The sequence below is a fragment of the Cyprinus carpio genome, chromosome A17 (genome assembly GCF_018340385.1).
Source record: "Cyprinus carpio isolate SPL01 chromosome A17, ASM1834038v1, whole genome shotgun sequence".
Taxonomy (NCBI): domain Eukaryota; kingdom Metazoa; phylum Chordata; class Actinopteri; order Cypriniformes; family Cyprinidae; genus Cyprinus; species Cyprinus carpio.
In genome coordinates, this window is record NC_056588.1 from 12,353,545 (window position 1) to 12,378,798 (window position 25,254).

At 36.4% G+C, this 25,254-nt stretch overlaps 1 protein-coding gene across 1 annotated transcript; it reads right to left on the bottom strand.

Annotated features, from left to right (window-relative positions):
• Nucleotides 1–5,034: 5,034 nt before the first annotated feature.
• Nucleotides 5,035–21,182, bottom strand: LOC109108107 (transcription factor E2F2-like). Its single transcript, XM_042774139.1, has 7 exons — nucleotides 20,494–21,182; nucleotides 9,636–9,738; nucleotides 9,155–9,374; nucleotides 8,545–8,706; nucleotides 8,163–8,277; nucleotides 7,545–7,725; nucleotides 5,035–7,321 (listed from the first exon to the last, which is right to left on the bottom strand). Exons 1-7 carry the CDS (start codon nucleotides 20,755–20,757, stop codon nucleotides 7,059–7,061), a joined length of 1,308 nt encoding a protein of 435 aa, XP_042630073.1. The 5' UTR covers nucleotides 20,758–21,182; the 3' UTR covers nucleotides 5,035–7,058.
• Nucleotides 21,183–25,254: the final 4,072 nt, after the last annotated feature.

Below are 25,254 nucleotides of genomic sequence, written 5' to 3' on the forward strand. Positions count from 1 at the left end.
AGGCTATTATTATTAGCCTATTATTATTATTCTCCAGAATGAATCGCATTTCTGAGAGCCTAAACATGCTCGAAAAGTCATGAAACTTGCACACACGCCAGAAGTGGTGAAAATGGGTGACAAAATGGCTCGATAGCGCCACCTATACTCTTTCAACGAAGTGCCCCTCCCGCTATGTTTCACGTAACGTTACATGTACGAAATTCGGTATACACATGTATAATTTTTCAGAGAATTGAAAATGGGGTTGTGTTTGAAGTTAGGTTTAATGTTGTAAATTCGGTATACCTTTCACCATTGGCTAGATTGGCTCCAGCCATATTTGTTTAGTCTAAAAGCCCTTACATGTTAAAATAAAGTTTTTCGCTAAAGGGTGTAAATTAAACATTGTTCTCTAGTTCATTTTACTTTTCATACAAATCTGCCCCAAAAGGGGCGTGAACTCCAAAATTGGCGAGAACCTCCAAAATGGGGTTGGGTCTCTGTGCAGAGCTTTCACCAAAGCTTGTGCTTCCAGCCAGTGACTTACATTTCAAAATAAAATCTCTAAGGTCATTGGACTAGGATTTTATTTTAAAAAACCTATGCTATATTAAATTCTATTCTCTGTGAGAGCATCCCCAAACGTGAAGGTCACTGTTTGACCTCTGCTTAATGATATAAACGGTCACTCCGAGGCGAGCCGTCCCAGCGCAGCTCTAATGCTTTTTTGTCAGCAACGGGGGCATCCTGGGGCTCGAAATTTGCAGGGTAGAAAGGGGTAGTGACGCTGGGTGTAACTAAAAAGGTGCCATTGTCCGGCGAGGTCCAGTTGGGGAGTTATGGAATGATCTCATATCGCATAGTGTAGGAAACAACACTTTAATTAACACAACTAATAAAATCTTTAGAATCAGTTATGGGGCGGCGTTTGCACTTAAGTTGATTGGGGGGAAAAATTGCGCTTGCGTGTCATGTGCCTGTCTGTCAATGGGAGGAAGCCACGCCCTATTTTGGAGCTCCCACCCCGTTTTGGAGTTCCCCGCCCCCATTTGGAGATCTCCAGGCTGCAGTTATACCCTTCTCGAGTCCTGGCCTGAACACATAAAGGCCAATATTCAGTTATAATCATAGCGCCACCTGTTGGCAACAGGATGTCATGTTTTACACCAACTCAAACATACCCTGCTCAATCTGCACCAAACTTCACGTTTGATAAAAGTCCTGGCCTGAAGACATCCACATGCCAATATTCAGTTATATAGTCATAGCGCCACCAGCTGGCAGCAGGAAGTTGTGACATATTCCTCTTATATTTACCACTGTAAATATACATAATGCCCATTGTTCACTGTTTTCCTAAGACCACCGGATAGAACTTTAGCGATTATTCAACATACCTCTTTATTTCGTGTCGCTTCCTGATTTGGTCTGTTCTGAAGAGCTCACTGTAGAGCCTCCCCCTACTGGACGCATGAGGAACAACCGGGCCATAGATTTGCCTGCTCCAGGTCTGCAGTCTCCCCCTACCCTGTAGAGGTGGCTCCGGGTGCAAGGGCCCTTTCAAAGCTGCTTGTAGCTTTAATTATTATTAATATTGTAACCCTACTGATGAAGTCATTTGAATAGGCCGACATTGCCTTTCTTAGTAAAATGGGAGGTCAGTACGAAAACATACAATTTTGTTTAAACTTCTGTATTATCAGTGTGTTTTCCAATATTCCTAATATTTGTCATCTAAAAATGAAAGTGGTTTTGAAATAACAACTTATCCATAAAATCAATGTCAATTACAAGGTAGCTGGGTTGGTAATTCCAAATGAAAACATGTAGCCTAGGCTATTTAAAATTTTGTGTATGAATTTATGTTAAAACAATTATTAATCCACTCTCATCACCACCCCAACAGTCAATTCATTTTAAACATTTTAATTCAAAACAACAAGTAGCTTAACAAATACAAAACAATTTTAATATGATTTGTGTTATTTAACATGAAGGTGTCAAAGAAAGACTTTAAGTTGTTGTTTTTGTTTGTTTTAAAAACGGATGGTTTTAATCATCCAGTGCTTCCCTGAATTATTACTATTATTATTATTATTTTTAATATTTGGCTACTTAAAAAAAAATCTATATTAAACGCAAATATTTGAACTGCTTTTTCTGTGTAATTTCACATAGTTTTTTTTTGTTGTTGTTTTGTTTTTTGCTTTTGAAATATTATGGTCAAAGAAGTGTACTTACTAATATTAATATTATATTATCTTCAAGTACAGTTTTTTTTTTAAATATACCTTTAAGATTTGAAGTACCCCACAAGTGCACATTCAATCCAATAAGCACACTTGCACAGGGGTTCCTCACTTTTGCTTTCCTTCATGTAGATTCTTGTCTTTTGTCTTGTTTTGTTTCTTTTTGTAATTTAATGTAGACAGATCAAAAATCAAAAATCAGTGGATTGTGCACATATGCAGGCCTTCAATGGATCAATGGGGCATGGTGCTAACTGAAAAGGACTGTGAATGCACTTTCCCTCTTTATTCAAGTGTCAGTGCAGATAACCCATTTCCTTAAACACACTTCATGTACATGAATGAACATGCTTCATCTGTTTCAGTCTAAAGTTTAAATGAAACCCACCCCTGATTAAAAAAAAAAAAAAAGTAGTTTGCTTCACTTACACAATTGGCACCTTTTCATGTGCAGCCTGTATTTTTGAAAAGGCAGATTGAATAGTGCTGCTTTGTTGCTTCAGAGCAACGGAAACTCATAGTGCTTTTGATCTTATATTCCACAGTGTTCTGAATAACAGAATTTGTATAAGACAAATATTGAGAACTGTCTGTAGATATCATAGTGTTTTGCCGGTTCTTCCCGTGTCCTTTGAAAAGCTGCACACCTTACCTTATCCTTTAACAATACAGTATACTATTACATTTGATGTACTGTATGTGCTGGACAGGTATTAGCTTTGACTTTATCCCTCTAGGTATGCGCAAGTATTTTATGGTGTATAATTAGATTATTAGCTTGAATAAATAAATTAGACCACCTTTCGATTAGCATTTTGTTCCTCATAGTTGCAAATAAAATCATGAAAAGATTTTCATGAAGAGAAAGTCATAAGGCTTGTCACATTAGACTTTGTGTGCATGAAAACAACATTCCTGCACTGTGCATTTGTGTAAGGACTGAGTCAAAATCAAAAGTAAAACTCTATCATCAAATAAGTTAAACACATGTGTCTTTGTCTTCATATCTAAACTGTAAAATTACCTCTGGGTCAAACTTGGTTCAAACAAGCAAATAACTAAACCCAAATAAAACCGAGTTAACTTGGTTTGGTGACCTTAATTTCTCCAAAGCACACCCCATCCCCCAACACAATGCATTTCCTCTCTCTCTGTCTCTCTCTCTCTCTCACACACACACATACACACACACACACACACACACACACACACACACACACACACACACACACACACACACACACACACACACACACACACACACACACACACACACACACACAGTATTCTGTATTGGCTTCATGAGTTATTGTTGATATAATGGTGGATTTGTGGCCAAACAATACTTTCTTTCTCCCCTGGCTGTGGCCCTCTGTGTGGCTGCTTTGTGAGTCTTAGCAGAAACGTTGCATTTAACTGGGTGGACGTCACTCTGAAGGAAGAGAAAAAGGAAAGTGGGTGAAAGAGAGAGAAAGGATGTATGAGGCAGAAGTTTGAAAAAGCCATTTGTGAAAACTTTAACAGCAAGTTCTTGTTTCCAGGTGAGCTCTAGTCTGCCTTTGAACTAGCTTTTCATTTATCCCTCTCTTTCTCATCTTCTCCACCTTACCATATTTTAAGATTCCTGTGGCCACAATGTGCTGCATGTTCCTACTTACTGGCTTTTGTCCTTCCCCTATTGCTATGTTTCTTCGACATCAGCCAGTTGCATGCATCTGGAGGCTGGATTTGGAAGGGTTCGGAATCTGTGGCTGCTGAACAAAAATTGAGGTGTGTTCCAGGAAAGGTTACAGCTCAGACCAGAAGGATTCCCAGCAGACAGCTCCTCCCATCCATCCACACTGCCAAGATCTGTTGAGTCTAGAACAGGAGAAGGATAATTTATCCCATCTTGTCAGGCCAGGGAGGCCACATTTATGGTAAAACACTGCAAAAGAGAGAAGGTAGCAAATATATCTTACAGGGAAGATTGAGAAATTCTACACATAACTAGAGTGGGACTAGAAACACTAACTGTGCAACAGAAACATGAAGAAGACATGAAAACAACTGTAGCACTCCCTACAAAGAATTACAACCCAGTCATAAAATAAGACTTAGATCCTCCCTTAAAGTCAGCAGTGTTTATAAACCAGCTTAGAAGCAATTCTTGTATTTAATGACAGACTGGTATACACGGTTACTGTTACTTTATGATTATAAATGCATTTTCTGTGAGTGTGTGACAGTCTGTCTGGGGCAATCCAAAATCCTCCTCTGGAAACTCTTCTGTCATGCTTGTGTGCAAACCTGTTTGATGCAGACTAGTTTTCTATTTTAAGTTGTTGTGCATGACTTTTTTCATGTCACATGAATTTTATTAAAATTATACATAGGTCTGCCCCATAAACCAATATTCACCTCAATAACCACAATAGTACAATGTCTATGAGAAGTGAAGTCAAATATAATATTAGATATGCCTAATAAATTGTAGTTGTTTTTACTGTAAATTAGATTTAAAAACTTTTTTTGTGATATAATCTGTCTGGTCAAGTCACTATTCTTTGACTAGGAATGGTTTAACTCACTTATTTTAGATAAGCTAGATTTTTTTAAGCCTCACTAAAACAGGTCAACATTTAAGCACAAGTGCAAGCACAAAAATCATTTATCATTAATATAAAAAAGGTAAATACAGGAAAATATATATTTAAACAAAATTATTGTTACTGCACCTGCATACATCCATGTGGGAGTCTGTTTATACAATACAAGCACAAAACTTTAACTTTTAACAAAAAATGCGATGCACACAAAAATACAACTTTGAGCATCAGGGCTTTATTAATTTAACCACAATATCAAATATTAAGTGCTGACTGTTAAACAGACGGTCTATAAAAATGACACATCCTGAGACAATTTCCAATTTCCTTCAAATACAAAACCTATATAAATACAAAATTATTAATATGTACAATTTAAAAACATAATGCTTATTTTAAAACATCCCAAACAATGAGAAAAAAACAACTATAAACTACAATCAAAATGCACAAAACTGCCAAAAATTAATACACACTTCAGCACACTCATGCATATATAGACACATTTTTCAAGTTTGTTAGGACAGGACAGTTGTCCGCATGTGGGACAGTTGCATGAATCAAACCCCAGGTAAAACTTTTGTACACACATCAAAAGGTATGTTTAAATTAATCAATTATTAAAATTAACAAATGCTCTTAAACCCATCCCAACCCCTTAACATGCTGAATCAACCTTATCAGGTTTCCAGAATACTACTAAATGCAACATTTTGTTGTTTAGTCTGACTAAGAAATGTTTGCTTCAGAAGAATTATTTTCACTGCAGAACTGGGTGTGGGAAATCAAGCTTTTCCATTCTGAATCCCATCCCATATGTGCTCTGCATTTAAGATGGGTGTTTTCAGTAAGTGTATTTCTAGACACTCCAGATCAAAACAGTTCAATTCTGCTTTGTCTCTGCAGCTAGAAAACCTACCATTCAGGTGGGACAGGAATCCTAACTCCAAATAGAAAAAAAAAAAAAAAAAAAAAAAACACCCTGGAAACAAAGTCCACTTTGTATTCCCAGCAGTTCAGTGTTCAAACAGTATCAAAGGTTTTCTGCCAGACCCCATTAAAAGTCTGTAAACTATTCCGAGTGAAGTAGTCATCCCTGAGAACTCCATTACCGTAATTTGAGGAAAATTGAGAGAAGACATCAAACAGACTAGGAAAAAAACACACCAATTTATCACTTTGAATGAATCATTTGGAAATGTTAAAAAAAAAAAAAAAAAAAAAAAAATCAGCTGCCAAATCTGGACATTCCCTGAGGTTTCTCAATAACTGATGTGTGAGCAGTAAAAACCTTGTTTCTTGAGCCTACAAAATCATTATTCAGTGCCAAAGGAAAGGCCACTTTAACAAGATCAAGGTATTACCTCATGGTTTCTAAAACTAAAAGATGGAGGTAGAATGAACAGACAAGCACCTATTTCTTAAAAATCTGAGCACTTTTTCCAGACTGAAAGGATCTGAATGACTGTTTTAGAAGAGATTTTCAGATTTTTGGTTCAGCTGCTTCTGGTTATGAAGATGCCTCCCATACACACTCTCAAATCTTTACTCTATAACAATTCACTTCTCTACATTTGTGCAGAAGCACCTTTGTTTGCCTACAGCTAAAAATGGTCACACAGCCCTCTACTGGCAATGTTTGGTGGTACTACAATAATTAAAGCTTTAAAATTACCTGAGTTCCATACATCTCATCCAAGAATTACTAATAAACAGTAAATTCTACCTCATATCTAAAAAAGGCAAATACATAGGCCTGATTTTATCATCAATATTCAAGTAATAATGAACAAAAACATTGCCAATTGGCAAACATTTAACTTAAAATTTAAATAATTAAAGTCTGAATGAAAATTCATTTTTTTTTTTTGTCAAAAATCTCAACTAAGCAAAAATACCTTACTTCAGGTAATATGGCTGACAGAAATAAAGTATGGCTTCATAGTGTACTAAACCTTACACATGGATCTCCTCTAGAGGGCGCTTGTTGACAAAATATTGTCAGATTCTAATCGCTATAGTTGTTAAAACATTAAGACACGGTCCCATCCTAAATCTACTGTCTTTATCAGGAACAGAACTGATTCAGCCAATTCAGTAGTGCATTTTATACAAACTTCAATCTGTCATTATGTGAAGGAGTGTTGTAAAACTTCAGAGGATCAATGTCTGAATTAAACTAATTACCGAATAACTGAACTCTCTCATCATCAATCACTGTTTCATCACATTGGATAACTCATGTCTTAAGCAGATCTCCCAGATCGTATGCGTCAAATAAGTCAGATACGCCTTCTCCATCCTCCAGACCCCAGAGGTAGTCGTCGTGGCTGAGCCGAGGAGAAAAGTTAACAAAAGGCCCAGAAGTGTCAGATGTGAATGCCATCCCAGGCAGCTGGTCTTCGGTGATCTGGAGAAGGCTGGGAGGAAGATCCAGGATCCCCTCCACATCGAGCAGGGAGTTGCTAGTAGTCATCGATGGCTGAGGCTTTGATGACAAACCTGTACAAAAAAAAAGATAGATGCTGTTAGTCTGTCATTTGATAATGAATAGATGGCTTTGGTAATCATAAGATTAGGATAGAGCTGATGTTACCACTAGCACTTATTCAGCTGAAGCATTTAAAATGTAAACTTTTGTTAGTGGCTCCAAAAAAAACTTTTCAACACTTTTAGCTTGCTTTGAATGCGTTAAGTAGTAGTAAGCTCCTGGGAATTGTCTCACCTTCAACTGGCTGGGGTTTGGCAGGTGGGAAGACAGAGGGTGTGGTGGCACTGGGGGTTTGTGGGTAATCTTTTCTGGGTGTGGTATTCTTGACGGGACTAGCGTCCTCCAAACATTCATCAGGACACAAGTACACCTCAATTGGGCCATTCTTGCTTTTCAAGTAAATCTGCAGCAAGCCCTAATGAAAAAAAAAAGACCACGTTTTGTATAATATCCTGTTTTTAATAACTACAGGACAGCAAATTAAACTATGAGGAAAGACAAGACAAAAAATGATCTGAATAAATCATATACTTATTTAACAGCTCAAAATTCTTAAACATTTTAAATGTTACTGTAAGACTTTTATGTTTAATTAAATATTAAATTACTCAGTTTGGGTTAGAATTAATATTACAGATAAATAAAATGCTGAAAAGAGCAGCATATGTTGTATTGCATGCTTGTGTCCCACCAGGATTCTTAACTAGCTTGACTAGCAAGATTTCCTTGGTCAACTAGCTCCAGAAAAGCAATGCTAGTTGATCAGTTTGGATTAGCATGGTCCACAAGCTTGATCAACACCAGCCTGCATAAACAAGCTTAGAGAAGTTTGAACTAATGACAAATACTAACCTCAGATGCTTCTGGAACTTCCAGTTTGGTTTCAGATGGTGCTTTCACAGCAATCACAGTTTGATCTTTCAAGCTGCTTATGGTACGAATGTCCTGATATGTCACATATCCTAATGTGAGCTTCAGTTAAGGACAAACAGCTTTGGCATCTAATACAGCATTTAAAATAACTGAGAGTTCAAATACATGGTAACTTTATTTCATTTGAAATGAAAGACTCGTAATTAAGATAACTGTAACATGGATGTCTGTGCCATGTGAGTGTTTGGCTGCAGGGACACAAGCTGTTAAAACAGCATGTCTGAGCAAGCTCACAAAAGTGAAGGAGACAAACCACTCCTCAGTTCTTCAGAGTACAAACATGCACACAATAAAAGGATATCTTTGGTTGTCCTTGTTCTCTGTCAGTTCACGTAGCCGTGTTGAGCTGGACTGAATGAGGTCATCCAGAGCTTTCTCCTGCCTGTCCAGCTCAGAAAGCTCTTTCTTGAGAGTGCTCGTCTTTTCTGAATTGCTAGATGAGCCCTCAAACACACCACTGACCCTAGAGCACAGGGAACGTATTTGAAACCATCATAATTAATAACACAAAATAAGAATGTATATGTGTGCATATATATATGTATTATATATATATATTTTTTTTTTATTTATTTACAAGGACCACAATATGCCAGTTTTGATACCATGAGGCCTCAAAGTGAAGAAAACACCTATGTTTTATTTTATATATATATTATATATATATATATATATATATATATATATATATATATATATATATATATATATATATTTCCTAAAGTAAAACAGAAGCTCCATTCATTCAGATTAACGTGTGGGAAAACCACAAGTTAAGAAGTTGTCAAACATGAAAAGGGGAACATTTAGAATGGACTACAACAGCATCTTCATGTCATGCATTTCAGATGTGACTCAAAAATGAGCATTTAGCACTCTGGTTTACAGAACATCCGATTTAACAAACTCACAGCCACTGGATGTTGTTTTTGGATTTCTTGCGGATGAGTTGCACACCCTCTAAAACGTTTGTGATGTCATAGATGCGTCTCTTCTGAACCTCCAGAACTTCTGTGGCCCAGTTGAGATCCAGAACCCCGTCCGCCGACTCGCTCAGCAAGCCCACAAATTTTTTAGTCAGCAGGCCAAGTGAAGTGTCATAACGGGTGCGCTCACCTGGAGACTTGGGAGCTAGAGAGAGAGAGAGAAAGATACAAAAGAGGCATTCTTTTAATAAAAGTTTGAATATTACCAGCTGAAGTTCCTATCAGAAGAGCAAGAGATCCTTGGGCAGGTGTGTTTGCTTTTCAAACCATTATCAGATGCCTTAAAACTGGTATGAACTTCCACCCTTCACTCATCATATGGAAACGGTGGTCTTAAACAAAAGGTCCAGTTTTCTCTAACAGTGACTGCATTGACATTTGTTGCAGAACATTCTGTTGTACTCACTTTTGGGGCTTGGTGCCCTTGCATATGCAGAGTTTCCTTTCCCTTTTGGTGTGCGGAATTCTGGGAAGTAAAGTGGCTCTTCCAGATCTAGTCTCCTCTTGGCCTGGGACAGAAAGACGAGAGATTTATAATTATGTCTGCCTTAAACTGCCTGTAGAAGATGCAGTTACACCAAACTATTTGAATGAACATAGCTCCAAGTTTAGCATTGTGCTCTTGGTTTCTATGAATGTTGCATGATTTTTCAGATAAACCACATTTGTTCAGATAGGAAGGAGTGTGTTGAAAAGCTCAGACAGCGAGACACACTTGAGTGAAAGTGTATTCGGAATTGCATTGTTCAAGAACAATTACTCCTCTTTTCTAAAGTGGCTGAATATACACTGCCACTGTAAATCCGTCTCTGTCCTTTTTTCCTTGAGAATGGTCACCTCAACAACTACTCATATTAGTCGATTGTAAGAAAGGTGTGGGGTTTAAACAATTTAAATGTTTGGAGAAAAATAAAAGTGAGAGTATCATCCATGCATACGTTTCTTTTTGCTGACAACAAGATCAATAATGTGTTAAGAATTTCCATTTCATGCCGACTTTCAATTTAATTGACAGGCGAGTAGGGAGCCCACAGTCTACACCTCAGGACGCATTAGAGTTTACATTATAAACAGGAAGTGATCACGTTTTCAACTAGCTTTGACTTGATTGATCAGGTCAAAGCATCTGACCATTTAACACTGTCCATGTATGATTAAGGCCACATCCACATGATGCCCGAGCTTTCCCTATTCAATCTTTTTTTTTTCTCGTTCTAAAAAAAAAAAATAAATAAAAAAAAAAAAATCCATAAACACATCGCCATCTCAAGAAAAATCTGCATACACACGAAACGGAATCAAAACAGTGTAGTATACATGCCAGACCAGTATGTGTCGCTGTAATTCTGCCACAGAGAAACATTAAAAACAGAGAAGAGGACTTGGAGCATGCACATAAACCTTGCATGCTATATACAAACCCAACACAACCATCCGCCATTGTTGCTGTTGTTCTCGATACATGGGGTGATGACATCAGCGCTTCACAAAATATATAGATTGGCTGTACACATGAAAACACAAGGGTGTCATTTTCATATTTATCCACTCTAGGACCCAGTAAAAAAAAAAAAAAAAAAAAAAATAGCAGTTTCAGGCTCCCAAAATGCTGGATCCGTCAAGACAAAATGCTGATACGATACAAAATTGTATGTATACAGCTAAACGTGTCTCTGTGTGTACAGGCTCTAAATCACTGCAAATGGATACCAAATCACATTTTAAACAGGGTCTAAAAAACACGGAACCATATTAACTGAGAACCTGACAGTGTAATCTTCTTGTTAATGCAATGTGAGTCAAATTTGAGGGCCTGAAGTCTGAATTAATATTCAACCTTTTTACCATTAAAACCTTTAAGGAGTGCATGACCTCAACGTTTACACATTTCTGGAATATTTAGCATTCCACAGTGAGCAGATAGGCTGCTTTCAGCAACCCAGCTCCACAAAAAACTGGTTTAAAAAGCCAACTGACATGGAAATCTGCACCCACATATGCCTGTTTGATTTCCAGTGGCCTTCAGGACTGCAATTCACTCAAAACAGAATACTTCTGTAACAGACTCAGGGCATGTGCTGAGAACAGTTCACTTATCCTGTTTGCACAAGCATCTGCAAAAATGCTTGCATTGTCCTGACCTGAACGACATCTACACCTGTCACTGACATCTGGAGCCCCTGAGCAGGTGGTTGGGGGAGAGGAGGAGCATAATCTTTCCGTTTTTTCGGTTTCCCCTTCCGCCCCCCCCCCCAAACCGCCTTTTCCAATGACTCTTACGACATTGTCTTCCCCTTGACCTATTTGTTTTATTATGCAACCTTTATTAGAGACGCAAGACTTATGTGAGGTCTGCCAAATAAAATTTGAAAAAAAAAAAAAAAAAAAAAAAAAGGAGAATCTTTACTGATTGTAGCCATTACCCTTTAATTAAGCATTTTAAACAAATTATATTTTTTTTTTATATTTTCAAAATATTTAATAATTTCTGCATTGGTGCTATGACAACACAAGTCCATTACTTAGGTTTACAATTCTTCTTTAATTTTTATATAGTATAACTAAATCTTGGTACATGAAAATGTGTAGCTGAATTTATATTATATTATATTATATGAAAGAATATCCCTTACAGGAATAAATAATTTGGGATCCTTGCCAAAAAGGTTTAAAAAACAACAAGTGTCAACTAAGAGTTTTTTTGGAGCCACCACTAGATGTTTAAAGCAAAGGCTTGTGGACTCCCTCAAGACTATGAGGGAACGTTGTTGAATTATCATCAAATCTGTGTTAGCGTCAGCTGTTACCATGCTTTAGCACAGCAGATGAACAAAGAGAAGGGGGCCTTTGTGTGGTTTGGTTTCTCAGAACAGCAGCATCTCATGTCTGTAAGAAATTGTTGGTTGGTTCTGCCTATTTCCTGTGTAGGTGGGAAATGAGAAGTGAGAAATGCTGGCTCAAAGCATATGGGGTGGAAGCTGAATCATTCACTTCTAAAGCACTGATCTGGGAGCAGCTTCACCTACTGAAATCCAAACTTTAACTACTAATATCTACACCAGTTTGCTAATAAACAGATTTACACCAGAAAATGGCGGAACCGCTCCAGGCTCAGGAGTTTCCTAAAAATATGTAAATCCGCTGAGTAAGCTAACATCATACCCAGCAGTGGCTGTACAGGTTAGCAAAAACAACCATGTTTAGGCAAAAAGTATGTGTGTGTGTATATATGGTATGATATGAATTTTTGTTGAGATTAAATCTAATTAAATTAATTTAATTAAAAATTGTGACGTGTACACAGCAACAATCAGCAGCTGTACAGAATCTTTGCAACAGGTTAAGATACATAACATTATGATTGAAAAATTCATAATGATTATTTTTAGTTATCGCAGCATCAAATAAAAAAAAGCATTAGACACTTGTTCTTAATATCAGCTTTTACTATCAGACACAAAATATTATTAGTTATCAGTATCAAATCATAAAAACAATATTGGTTGATGTCTCTTACACCCCACTCATTATTGTTAAAATGTGACTTAAATAACCAGAAAAGACATTCAAGATGTGCACCATTTCTCTTCTCACTCAAGAATAAAGAGAGACACAAGAGTTTGGGATCAAGTGACTATAGAGATCATGGTGAGACCCTATGAAATACTCAGCACTGCCATGACACATAGCAGCCAATGTTTTACTGAAAGTAGACTTGTGCCGGTATTCGGTAATGCGATATATCGCAGTAATGAATATGCACGATATTGTTATCGTGGGCACTTCTAAATACCGTGAATAATTATATATTACAAATTATTCAGAATTTGGGATGCATTTTAAGAATATTTTTCCCATCAACTGCTCAAAATGCACAACACCGCTGTATGCTGCTTGAAAGAAGCATGTGCTCTGATGTAAACAAGCACGTAAGAGAAGCACATGGAGGAACACTGAGAGACGCGCTGAATGAAAGCACATTCACTCTCTTACAGCAGATGGCGCTAAAATGCAGCCCTTACCCTGTAAACCCCATAAATAAAGCAGCTGCTACTTTCTAAACCATTTTTTAAATAATTTTAAGTAGCCATTCAGATTTGTGGATTTGCTATGGTGTTTATCACAGAGCCAAATACTTTCATATTTAGACTTAATAGGCTATTTTTTCAAACTTTTTTTTTAATCTGGACTACAACATGCCCTAGATATTGTTTGAAAGTGTTTTGATTCTTAATTGTTCATTCACACTTTACATTAGGGCTTCTTTAGTTAACAAACTGCCAATGAAAAATTCTTCTGAACATTCATTAATCTTATGTATTCCAATATTTAATAACACATTGTTAAAATTGAAAGTTGCAACTGTGCTATTTAATGAGCTAACATGAACTAAGACTTGTATTTTTTAACAAAGATTAATAACTTCTGTAGCAAATGTAGCTATTGCTCATTGTTTAGCTGTGCATTTATTGAATGAGCACTATGCAATGTCCAAACTGATTACACTATATTTTATGTATTGCACTATATTTTATGTAAAATCATTTTCTATTTTTAAACTGTCTTAAATTTTTTAAGTCAGTTTTTAAATCATTTTCAAAGTTCTTAAATCGCTTGTTTTATTTTTGAGGTTATTTTTCTTCATGATTTTTTTTTACTTTATTTTATGTAAAGCACTTTGAATTACAATTGTGTACAAAATGTGCTATATAAATAATCTTGCCTTGCCTTGCCTTGCCTTGAATGTTAATGCATTAACTAAGGTTAACTAACGAGGTCTTATTGTAAAGTGATACCTATTGGTTTTTATAGTTATTTTGCACTTTAATGTGTAAAACTTTTAACTTTATATATTTTTTTCTGTATTGCTTTATTGTATTTAAATGTTCAGTTATTTTTGTTATAAGAAAAAAGTTATTTAACCTGTTATGCTGTATTATGACCACTTTTTTGAAACTAAATTTCAATACCGTGATAATACCGTATACCGTGACAAAAGCATTATCAATTAATCGCAACAGGAAAATTTGATACCGGCATATCCCTAACTGAAAGATATTTCAACAAGAGTTACACAAAACCTGATCATTTTCAATAAATTCTAGAGGATATTTCATCATAAAAAACCCTACTTATTTTTTCTTTGTTCATACACAGCATATTTACACTACTTTTTAAACATTTGAGGGTTGGTAATTTTTTGGTAATATTACAATTTAGAATAACTTTTCTATTTTAATATTTATTAAAATGCAACTTATTCTTGCGATAGCAAAGCTAAACTTTCAGCAGACATTACTCCAGTCTTCAGTGTCACATGATTTATCGGAAATAATTCTAATATGCCAATTTGGTCTGAAATAAACATTTCAAGACATGTCAAGAAAACAAAGGTTGAATAAAAATATTAATTCCTTTCAAACATTTGAATGGCAGTGTAATTTGGTGCAAATGCAAACGAGGCTTTGAGGGAAGTACAATGTTAAGTCTTCACACAAAAAAATCCTCATGAGTCAATTTCTATGGAAAACACCAGTTGTGAAATTTGAACAGAATGCTTTCATTCAGTGATCTTATATGGTTTTCATACAGTGTGTACCATAAAAGTCTTGGATATTTAACATGATTAAATTCAACTAATGACAAAGACTAATCTCTGCCTATTAAATGAGGCTCTTTTCAAATTCTTCAGCCTTTCCAATAAACACTTCATTTCTTGTTAGATATTTACAGCCTCATTCTTTTAAGTGTATTGCAAATGAGATCACACCTCCCCCGATTTCTCCCGCACTAAATGGCCTAGTTGTGAGTTTTTCACTGGTTGGAGGTGAGGAATCAGGGTCTTAAGATGTGTTATTGTGTAACTTTCCAAGTAATCATCATCAGAGATCTTTAAACAATCCCATTCTGCCTGGAAAGAACAGGTTTCTGTATGCCTACAGACACATGTGAGAGAAGCTGTGCCACTCCCAAATGTGAAAAAACACATACATCCTACTCACAAAATATAAGAACAAGAAAGGTCATTCTGTGTCGGTGTTGTATTCTGATGTGTCAAAATGAAAAGGAGCCACATGTAAAGGAGAAAGGGAGAAGTCATAAGGAAAGGGCATAAAGGGACAATACTTTGAAATGTGAAACTTGGCCAGATGGGTCCATGTAGAGCGATCAGAGTTAAACAGCTTGAGGCCCATCACCCACCTTGCTGATGCGACACCTGGTTACTGGAGGCCCCAGAGGGTGAAATAGGTAAATTAAGAGAATGTTGACATCTATATGTTAACCAGACATACAATAAGCAAATATGATCTGGGAAAACTTACAGTCTCAACTATCAGTCTTTACCATTTAAGCAACATATTAGAAGGTCGGTTTTCCTACAGCAAATGATTAATCTAAATCAGAAAACATTAACTTTGAGATCATTTGACTAGCCAGATTTGAAATTTAAGTTACTGACCACAGTATCATTATTAGCTAAAAGCTTTTGGTTTGGCATTAATTTTACTAACACAGTTAGGTATTCAACTGTAAAAATGGTATTCATGTTATTTTTAACATTAGAACAGGTGCAGCCATTTTTAACTTGTGCAATGTGCAAGGGATCCAGTGTCAGCACCTTCCAGGTATTTTAGCTGTACAAAAATGATGCTGCTTGACAAACCGGTATTTGTTATCATATTTTATCATCATAACCATAAACACATTGATTTGTAGCAAACAATTTTACCATTTACTGCACTTTATTCTTCTAGTTATTTATCTATAGTGATGAAATGGAAATGTTTTGCATGTCAGCAAAATGGAAAGTCCTTTACATTAATGATTATGAAGATAAACTTTTTTTTTTTTTGGTTCTCTGGAATAACATGCAACATTGATAACCGATTCACAGTGAGACCAGAAATGTGCATTTGCATAGGAAATAGAGATAAATTATTTCAAACTGACTTTGTCATTTTGAAGAAACAGGTTCAGGGGAACTATCAGTTTCAGCAGAATTCATTATATTTAATTCACAAGTTTAGTTTTCAGAGTAAAGGTTCAAAGGTCTGAGAACGAAAACGTGAACAGGTGTGTCATTCATGTCAAACTGAAAAAGGGGCAGAGAACAAGAGTGAAAAACTGAACAAGGGAAACTGGAAGTTGTTCACAATGCCATGTGGAGCTTCTCTAGACACTTTTTGTTTGCAGGAAAGGCATTAAAGAAGTTGTTTGGAACATTTTAATTTCCTGGAATCAGGAAAAGCAATAGGACAAGGCCTATCTGATCTGTTAACATAAGATGAACCATTTTGAACCAATTCTTTCATCAAACCCAGAAAAGCATTGTGAGACAGGCTTTTGTTGTAATCTATGTCAGAGTTAGAGGCATATGCATCAATCCCCCATGCAGACGCCCTGTCTGTTATCAGCCCTGCCCCATATTCTGCAGCATGAGTCTGTGATCATTCCTTTTGTTTATCAGCTGAAAGCAGCAAGCAACACAACGAGAAGTTTGATCGAGGTAGTTCTCAAAGCAATAAGTTTGACATTCTTGAATTTTACAACAGGTCAAGCTTGTAATAACAGTAATATTTGCAAATTGTTTTATTTAGACTATAAGTCTATGGTAATTTACAAATTACTTAAAACGCTGTAAACAGCGTTTTCTTTATAATACAGTTTATGCATTCAGCAAATTGATTTTGTGTTGAGCGATGGACCTTGTTGGGAAACCAAATTATACATCGCCGATCTGGAGACATCTCCATTCATGTCACCCATCCGCGTTTGTACAAGTGTTTTCAAGTCCCCGTGATCACAAACGCCTGGCTGGTCATGTTTGGTGAGGCTTTCTCCAAACTGGCCAATACAAACGAGACAGCGATAAATGAACAAGAAATGTGGCAATGATTCCCATTTCAAATAGAGTGTGTGCAGACGAGGAGTTAATGCGCCCGCTCAAAGCGGGATTTATACTTTCGCCTGTCTCCGCTTCGCGAGCCTCCGCTGAATGCGCGTGCATCTTCCCAAACGGTCAAGGTTTTTTTCAGTGAACGGTGTCTACACCGGACACGACACCACGTCGCAACAGGTTTGTCTAGTGTCTACACAGAACATCTGAACTCCGTGTCAGTACCTCAGAGGCAGTTTACTGTCGGGGATTTGCCATGATTTGCTGCATCCAGTGTAGCATCACTGATTGATTATAATGAGTTCTATAGTATTTTGCCACTCACGTCCGGTAGACAGGGTGTATTTAACTTTCTTATTTAGACTATTTTAGGCTTTCTTGTTTAACTGTATTATTTCTTTGATATTTATTTTAGTGTTTTGCAGGCTGTGTAATTACTGACAGAAGTGCTAAAATAAACATGTACATTTGTTAATGGATGATTGAGCCTCATTTATTATTATTATTTGTGTTTCAAATATTATATATATATATTTGAAAATATTAATATTAATTAACCTATATATGTATATCAACACCGCGCCACCGGCGGTAGTTTGTCCATTAAAAATCTGCCACTGTCACAGCCCTAAGCTTATGCAAGGATGAATGGTGAGACAGGCGTACAACTGCACAGAAAAAAGGGGAGTGATAATTACAACTGCAGCTACATAATCAAAAAGCTGTAGAATCTAGGAGTTTAAACAAAAAATTCAGGAACAACCAGTTTGGGGATCAGTCTAATGAACCTGGGTCATTTAATCATGCGGCATTACACAAGGCAAAGCATTCATTCATAGCATGGTTTATAGATTGCTAAATATAAAAAGGTCCCGTATTTTGATGAATTTAACTTTGAAGACTCTTCCCCCACTTTACTATTAGGCATGAACCGTATAATATAATGTCCGGTTAAGAAGCTGTAAAGCACCCTTCCCCCATCTATCAATTTCTACCACCTCCCCCATGAAATAACTCCTATGGCAAGCCATGACAATATTCAAAACTATCTAAACACAAAAACATATTTAAATGTCACTAGTACTTATTTTTATTTAACAGCAAGTAGTACAATAGGGAAACTTTTTTTTTTCAATTTCACTAACAACTATATATTAAATTCTGGTTCCAGTAGTTTAACGCTACAAGTCCTTTTCCCTGTATCGTCCAGGTTTCTACTGATAACAGACCAAAAAATTAGCTTAATTCTTCTTTCAGACGAATCCAGTCAGAGTTATATTAAAAATTGTCTTTGATCTTTCAAGCTGTTTAATGGCACTCAGCGGGTGTTGCAGTGCATCAGTCCAAAAGAAGTGAAATAAAAAGCACCCATCCTTAATAAAAAGTGTCTCACATGGTTCCAGGGAGTGAACTAAGTCCTCCTGTAGAGAATCAGTGCGTTTTTCTAAGAAAAATAACCATATTTAAAACGTAATAATCAATTTAATCTAGCTTGCGCTCACTGCTGTAAACGGAAGCAGCTCCAGGCGCATGTGCAATGCCTACCTCATATGCCATCCTCCCGGAGCTGCTTCCGCGTACAACTGTTGGCTCAAGCTACTGTACATTAAAGTGATTATTATGTTTTGAATATGGATATTTTTCTTACAAAAACGCATCGATTCGCTACAGGAGGCCTTTGGTCACCCCCCGGAGCCATGTGAGACACTTTTTTATGGATGGGCACTTTTCATTTAACTTCTTTTGGACTGATGAACCTAGGATGACTCGAGGGTGAGTAATTTATGGGCTAATTTTCATTTTTGGGTGAACTAACCATTTAATTCAGTACCAGTAGTTTTTTTGTTGCTAGTTAGTAGTAGCTATTCCAGTTTTCACGATTTCCACAGATTTCAATGGGAAAAATTCTTGATTTGTTACCAGTAACCATAGCATAGACCATAGGGTAGACGCTAGGGCTGTCAAAATGGCTGAAAAACTAAATTCAAATTTTGTACTTAAATATTATCAAAATTCAAATTATATTCAAATTTAAAATGCATAATTTCAGTTAGGGTGAAGGAAAGCTTTTGGCTTTTCTTCTGAGGCCACAAGGGGGCGCATCGAGCAAAAATATGCACTAATGCACGTTTATTCGAACCATATCTGTCAAAAAAAGTGCATAATGTTTAAAATAATGTTTATAAACTAATTATAATTAAGTTGCTTCAACAACTATAAACAAAATAGCATCATGTATGTATGCAAAGTTTAATACAAAGGGCGGAAAGCCAATCACACAGAGTACATTTTTCATTTAAAAACATGAGATGCAGTGGGATGGGGGAAAAAACCTGCCATAAAGTCTCGATTTATGTTTAACTTGCATTAATTTTACATGGCTTTCTAAACATGTGGCTCTTTTGTGCGAGATGTGAGTGCAGTGGTAAGTCCAATTCTCTGCATTGATGCTCTCTTTTTCCACAATATTTTTAATGAACAACGCAGCAGCACCGCATCTAGTGGCTTCAACTGGATAGGCTAACAAAAGCATTATAATGCAACACTTACATCGTCCTTGCATCTTGTGCGCCCTGATAAGGCTGCTTCCTTAAGCACACCTAAAATTTGAATGCAATGTTTTTAAAAAATACTTGAAATTCAATTTTTTTTTTTTTTTTTTTTGATAGCCATAGTAGACGCCATATAGAATTGAACGTATTTTAACATAAGGCTGTGATTGTTAGTCTTACAGCCTATGAAATAGCTGAATAAAGTCTAAATTTGTCATTTTAATGATAATTTTCATATTATTTTCAAATGTTTTTTGCGGAAAGATGTTTCATCAGAACAAATGCCATGTTTTTACACAACAGCATAAGACATTGTACACACTGTAATTCTACCCCTGTCTCCTTTTCATTCCTTTCCAAAATTAAATGTCACTACCCTGACAATGATCTGCATAGTCACTATTAGCAAAACAGTGAGTACTATTTCAAATGTTAAATACTTGAGATGAAAAGGATGACTAGTTTGTTTTAAGAAACAAATGGCTTGCCACACTCTCCTAAAGGTCCTGTATGTCCTAATGTAATGACTGAAATATACATGCAGCGTTGTGGTCAGCCTCTCCAGTTACCGGCCTGTTTTATTCATTCATGAGGAACTGACAGATTTTCAGTACATCAGAGATGTCACTGATAAAACCCTCTGGGCAAAACCAGAAACGGGAAGCGTTCATTCTGTAGAACGTAGATTCTACAGTGTGTCTGTAGCAGTGTTTTAGTAAATGATATGTTATTGTACTAAGACATAATACAGCAAGAATGCGCATACATTGCATAGTAGCAAGAGCCGTGGTGGCGGTGGAAGGAAAGAAGCTTACCGGTAACCGCCCGGAAGAGGTCCGCACGGTAGGCTCTGGCCCGTGGGGGGTCGCGTACAAACAGTTGGGTCTCTGCTCTGCAGCTGTCGTGTTCCCGATCTGAGTTAAGTATCCAGTCGGTACCGAATTCATCAGTGGGCTTGCGAGTCCCGGGTTTAAAAAATCCGTCCTCACCGCGGAGAACATTTTCTTTTGTGGGCAAGATAGTCCAGATACTGCGCCTCTTCCAGAAGAAGGAGAAATCCCTCTGGGTATCCGCATCATTTTGCGCACGAAATGCACAAAAACCCGCGAAAATGACGCAAAAGAAACTCTTTTATTACTCAAATCGCGTCGACTATTTACTGTAGAAGGAATCAACCGTCAGAATGAATATTTATATCTTGTTAGAAGTTGTAGATAAATTATCCAGGAAAACTACAAAAAATAAACATCCGAAATAAACAAAACTCTCTCCTAGTGTCCTTTGTTAGTGGCACGACAGAGGCTATTACTTCTTAATAAACTGTAAATCAATTAAACATGTATTAAATGTACCACGGTCATTCAGGTTCATAAATCTACCTTTCAGAGGTAAACAAATCTTGGGAATGTTCCTCTTGTTCTTTTTGCGTCGAGCCGGCGATTGTGAGCGTCCCTGTGTGTCTGTAATCACTCTCTGGCCGAGAAGATTTGCTTTGACATCAGTTCAACAGAGGAGTGCTATTTTAGCGCCAAATTACGTCCCGCGAAATTTGGATCTCCCGCGGTTGGACGCGCTCCGTGATTGGCTGCTGGCACGCCCCGCTTGTCCGGATTCTGAATATATTTACATGTAACAGTTGGTGCCTAGCGTTCTTTCTCTTAAAGACACAGCGCCTTTTAATCTCTTTTGTGAACATGGGCGATATTCTTCAGAATTTACAACAGCGTTATCAAACGTATCATAGTCAAATGTATATTTATCATATCGATGTATTTTTTTTTTTAGAAATATATTTCGTAAAATACATAAAACTAACGTTTTTCACACAAATTATCTCCTCATATAAAACAATCATCAAAGCATTTACACAGATAAAATATATCACAAAGTAGAAAGAGAACTTGATTTAGCTCAGAAAATAGCTCAGATGTGATAGAGTAGAAAGAGGACCATTGTGTTTCCATGGTTTCCAAATCATTCATTGTCATAGATTAATCTTAAATGTTAATGTTTTTCAACAGCAAAATGAAAAAATGGTTGACTCTGGCATGGCCTGACTCCATGAAAAGAGACTTGAAGAGGAAACAAGAGCTTTAAAGCCTTAAACAACCCTACAGAAAAGAACCTTTACACTTGAAAGGATCTTATCGTCTGGCTCAAAGAGTGAACCCCCACCATGCTTCAGATGATTGTTAAGAGTCTCCCACCCAACCATTTGCCCAATTATGGCTTTACAGTGTTTGGTTGAGACACAGTCCTTCCTTCAAAATAAACTACGGCAGTGGAGCTTTTTTTAAACAAGTGCAAATGAATATGACAACAGCACATACACATAAGAGTGAGATGGTGATTCTGATCTTATGGATACGACAACTGTTTGATTAGAAACATCTTATCACATAGCAAGATCATTATAATTATCCAGTCGCCCACAAATGGGCTCTAGAGATGCAGTTGTTTCAAATGAACCAGGGCTTGGGGAAAATATGTAGCGTATACTCAGAATATGAAGGCAGAAAATGAATAAAGATCTGAATAGATTTTGATGTATAATAGATGTCTAGCTATGGGTTTAGTGCCTCTGCAGACACTGTGGTGACCTGTAATGTGCTTTTAAATAAAAAATATTTCTGAAAGCACAGAATACCCCCTATACATACATTAAAATCCACCACATGACAGGCAGTGGTGAATTTATTAATCTAATAGATGGAGCAGGTTTTTTTTTTTGAGAAAGCAAACATCAAACAAAACAATAATAATAATAAAAAACAATTTAGACTAACAAACTATAAGTCTATAATGTAAATTCTTTTTCAGTCTGAGTAAAGGATTCTTGCAGAACATTTATTATGGTATGATATCTTTATTGTTACATTTGTAAATAATTTTGTAGTTAACAGCTAGAATAGCTCATACTGGAAACTCATTTCCGTTCATTTATTCATTTGAATTATTTAACAAATGACATACTGTGCTTTGTTTTATGATTCAAAAGAAAAAGGGGGAAGGGATTCTCAAAGTTCAGTTCTAAAGGTTAAACTTTGTTATACTGGAAGACCAAAGCAGCACATAGGCTGTTCTTAAAATGACAAATGAAATTTCTACTTAGACATAGGCTAGCTAATTAAGGGACTAAGGTTAGACATCAGATGCCAAAAAACTGTATTATCTATAGTTATAGTGAACAAAACTAATGTTTCAGACTAACAAGCTGTAAGATAAGTCTATAAGGTGAGTTCTTCCATGTTTTAGTCAAGTATTATTTATATATTCGTGCATTGGTTCGCATCAAACCCGTGGCACAGCAAAACAAACAGCAATCAATTTTTACAAAAATGTTGCAAGAAGGTTCCCTGCGGGAAAAAACAGCATATGCTGGTTAGGTATGTTTTGATGCTGGGACGCTGGTTTATGCTGGTCCTTTGCTGGTTTATGCTGGTCCTTTTGCTGGTTTATGCTGGTCCTTTGCCAGCACTTGACCAGCATAAACCAGCATCCAGCATCAAAACATACCTAACCAGCATATGCTGGTTTTTTCAACAGGGTTGGTGTCCGTGTGCTCTTGTCTGACCTCTTCCATGACCTCTTCCAGACACGGATATGAACGGGATTTCTGGCATTTCTTCTTTTTTTTTTTTAAGTGGGTTTTTGGTAAATTCCTGAAACAATGTCAGTGGTTAACACAAGCTCAAAATAATTTCACGTCTTATTCTACGACGAAAAGAAATGTGCATATGTTTTACTTGTCTTGAAAAACGAGGTTGCTAAGTGCCTAAATGAGATCAGGGCTGTTGCTAGGAATTCTGAGCCCTGTGCACTGAATTTGCTATGGGGCCCTGGGCCCTCAAAATCACGTTCAGTATATTAACTCAACCTTCAGGGGAAATGTGTTTAAATAAAAAACTGAAAGAACTTTCTGAAGATTAATTGTGTTGACGCTAAATACATGCCGACAGTGTGTAGTTCATTTGTAGCCAATATATTTTTAGCTTTTTATTTAGGCTTCAAATTTTATTACATTTTGTTCATTTGTGAAGGATATCATGATGAACAAAATATGTAAATACATGCACTTTTGTTAGTCAAATAGACCTAGCTTTTTCTGCAGTAATCCAAAAGCCAATGGAAAACAGGGTGATGCGGGGTTTGCTTACAAAAATACAGGCATTCATTACTGGAGCACTCAGAACCATAAACTTCTGAAAGGTCACCATTGTCAGACTTTACTAGACTTTAGTAGAACATAAAGGTGAATGAGATAATATTGCATACAGTATGTAGAGTTTAGCTTTTGTAATGTTTAATTTACCCATTTATTAGATAACCTGAATATTTTACTAATTTTTACTAAACATAAAAATAAAGCAGAGAAGTTGTGACAAAGAAAATAGCTCAGCAAATAGAGTCAAAAGACGAATAACACAAATATAGGCTTCTCTAGCAGGGTATCATATTTTGTTTTCAAATAGCTAGTTCAAAACTATTTGAACACAACCAGGATGGCATACATTCAGACATGTGTAAATTATAATAAAGGTACAATTTGGATCCGTTATGGCAGTTTAACACAAATGTTGTGACATCCTCTGTGATTGAGGCATGTTGTCACAAAAGGAACTATCTTAAAGGGGAGTAACGGGTGAAAATTAGGTTTTTGTTGAAACAAATGTATTGTATGAGTCTGTACTGAAATTTACAAAAATGAACCTATCCATAGAAATATTCGAAAAAAATATTTGTATGAAATACAAAGTGTAACAGCTAGCCACTATATTTCATCCACATGCTGACCTACAATTCATTAACGTATATAAGCCACAAGATGGCACCAGTTCACTATCTGCGGTGCAAACGCAAACGAATGTGATTATTACTGAGAACACTGGGTGTCGCTATATCACCTGTTATTTTTGAAGGTGTCCTGCAGAACGTTTGACGTTACTCAAAACCCAAATTTTAAACCTTAGGTGTGTTGACGGTCAGCCTCTTAAAACCATGGCCTAATCCCTCTTTTAGGGTCCAGATGAGATAAATACTAGTGCTTATCAAAGTTTGACCACAGGCCACTTTTGCACTGAACCCTAGTTCTGTGGGCAAAGGTCATTTTTGATTGAATCTACAGACATTGAGGACAGATGTACTATATTTAAATAAACTGATTTAGACATTGCTGTTTAGACCTGTAACAGATCATATGCTAAGCACAAAAAAAGTCCAAGATGACTCTGTCTGGAAAGAGTTTTGGAAGATGCACTGTACTTTTACTTTTGAACCATTATTTACTTTATCTTGTTTTTACTCACACATAGCCTTTCATAAACAATTTCTCTTCTGATTTTTTTTAATCAAATATCTTGAAATGGACTACTATGAATGAGATTTCATATCAATTAATATATTAACCATATAAACAGCTATAGGGGAGATGGAGTGCAAGGAATCACTTTTTCTTATTGTTTTTTAAATGGAAAATATATTATATTTTCAGTATATCTCCATAAGACATACCTGATGATTTAAAGGTGTCATAAAGTCTGTATTTAGTTGTTTAAGAAAAGATACTGAACCACATA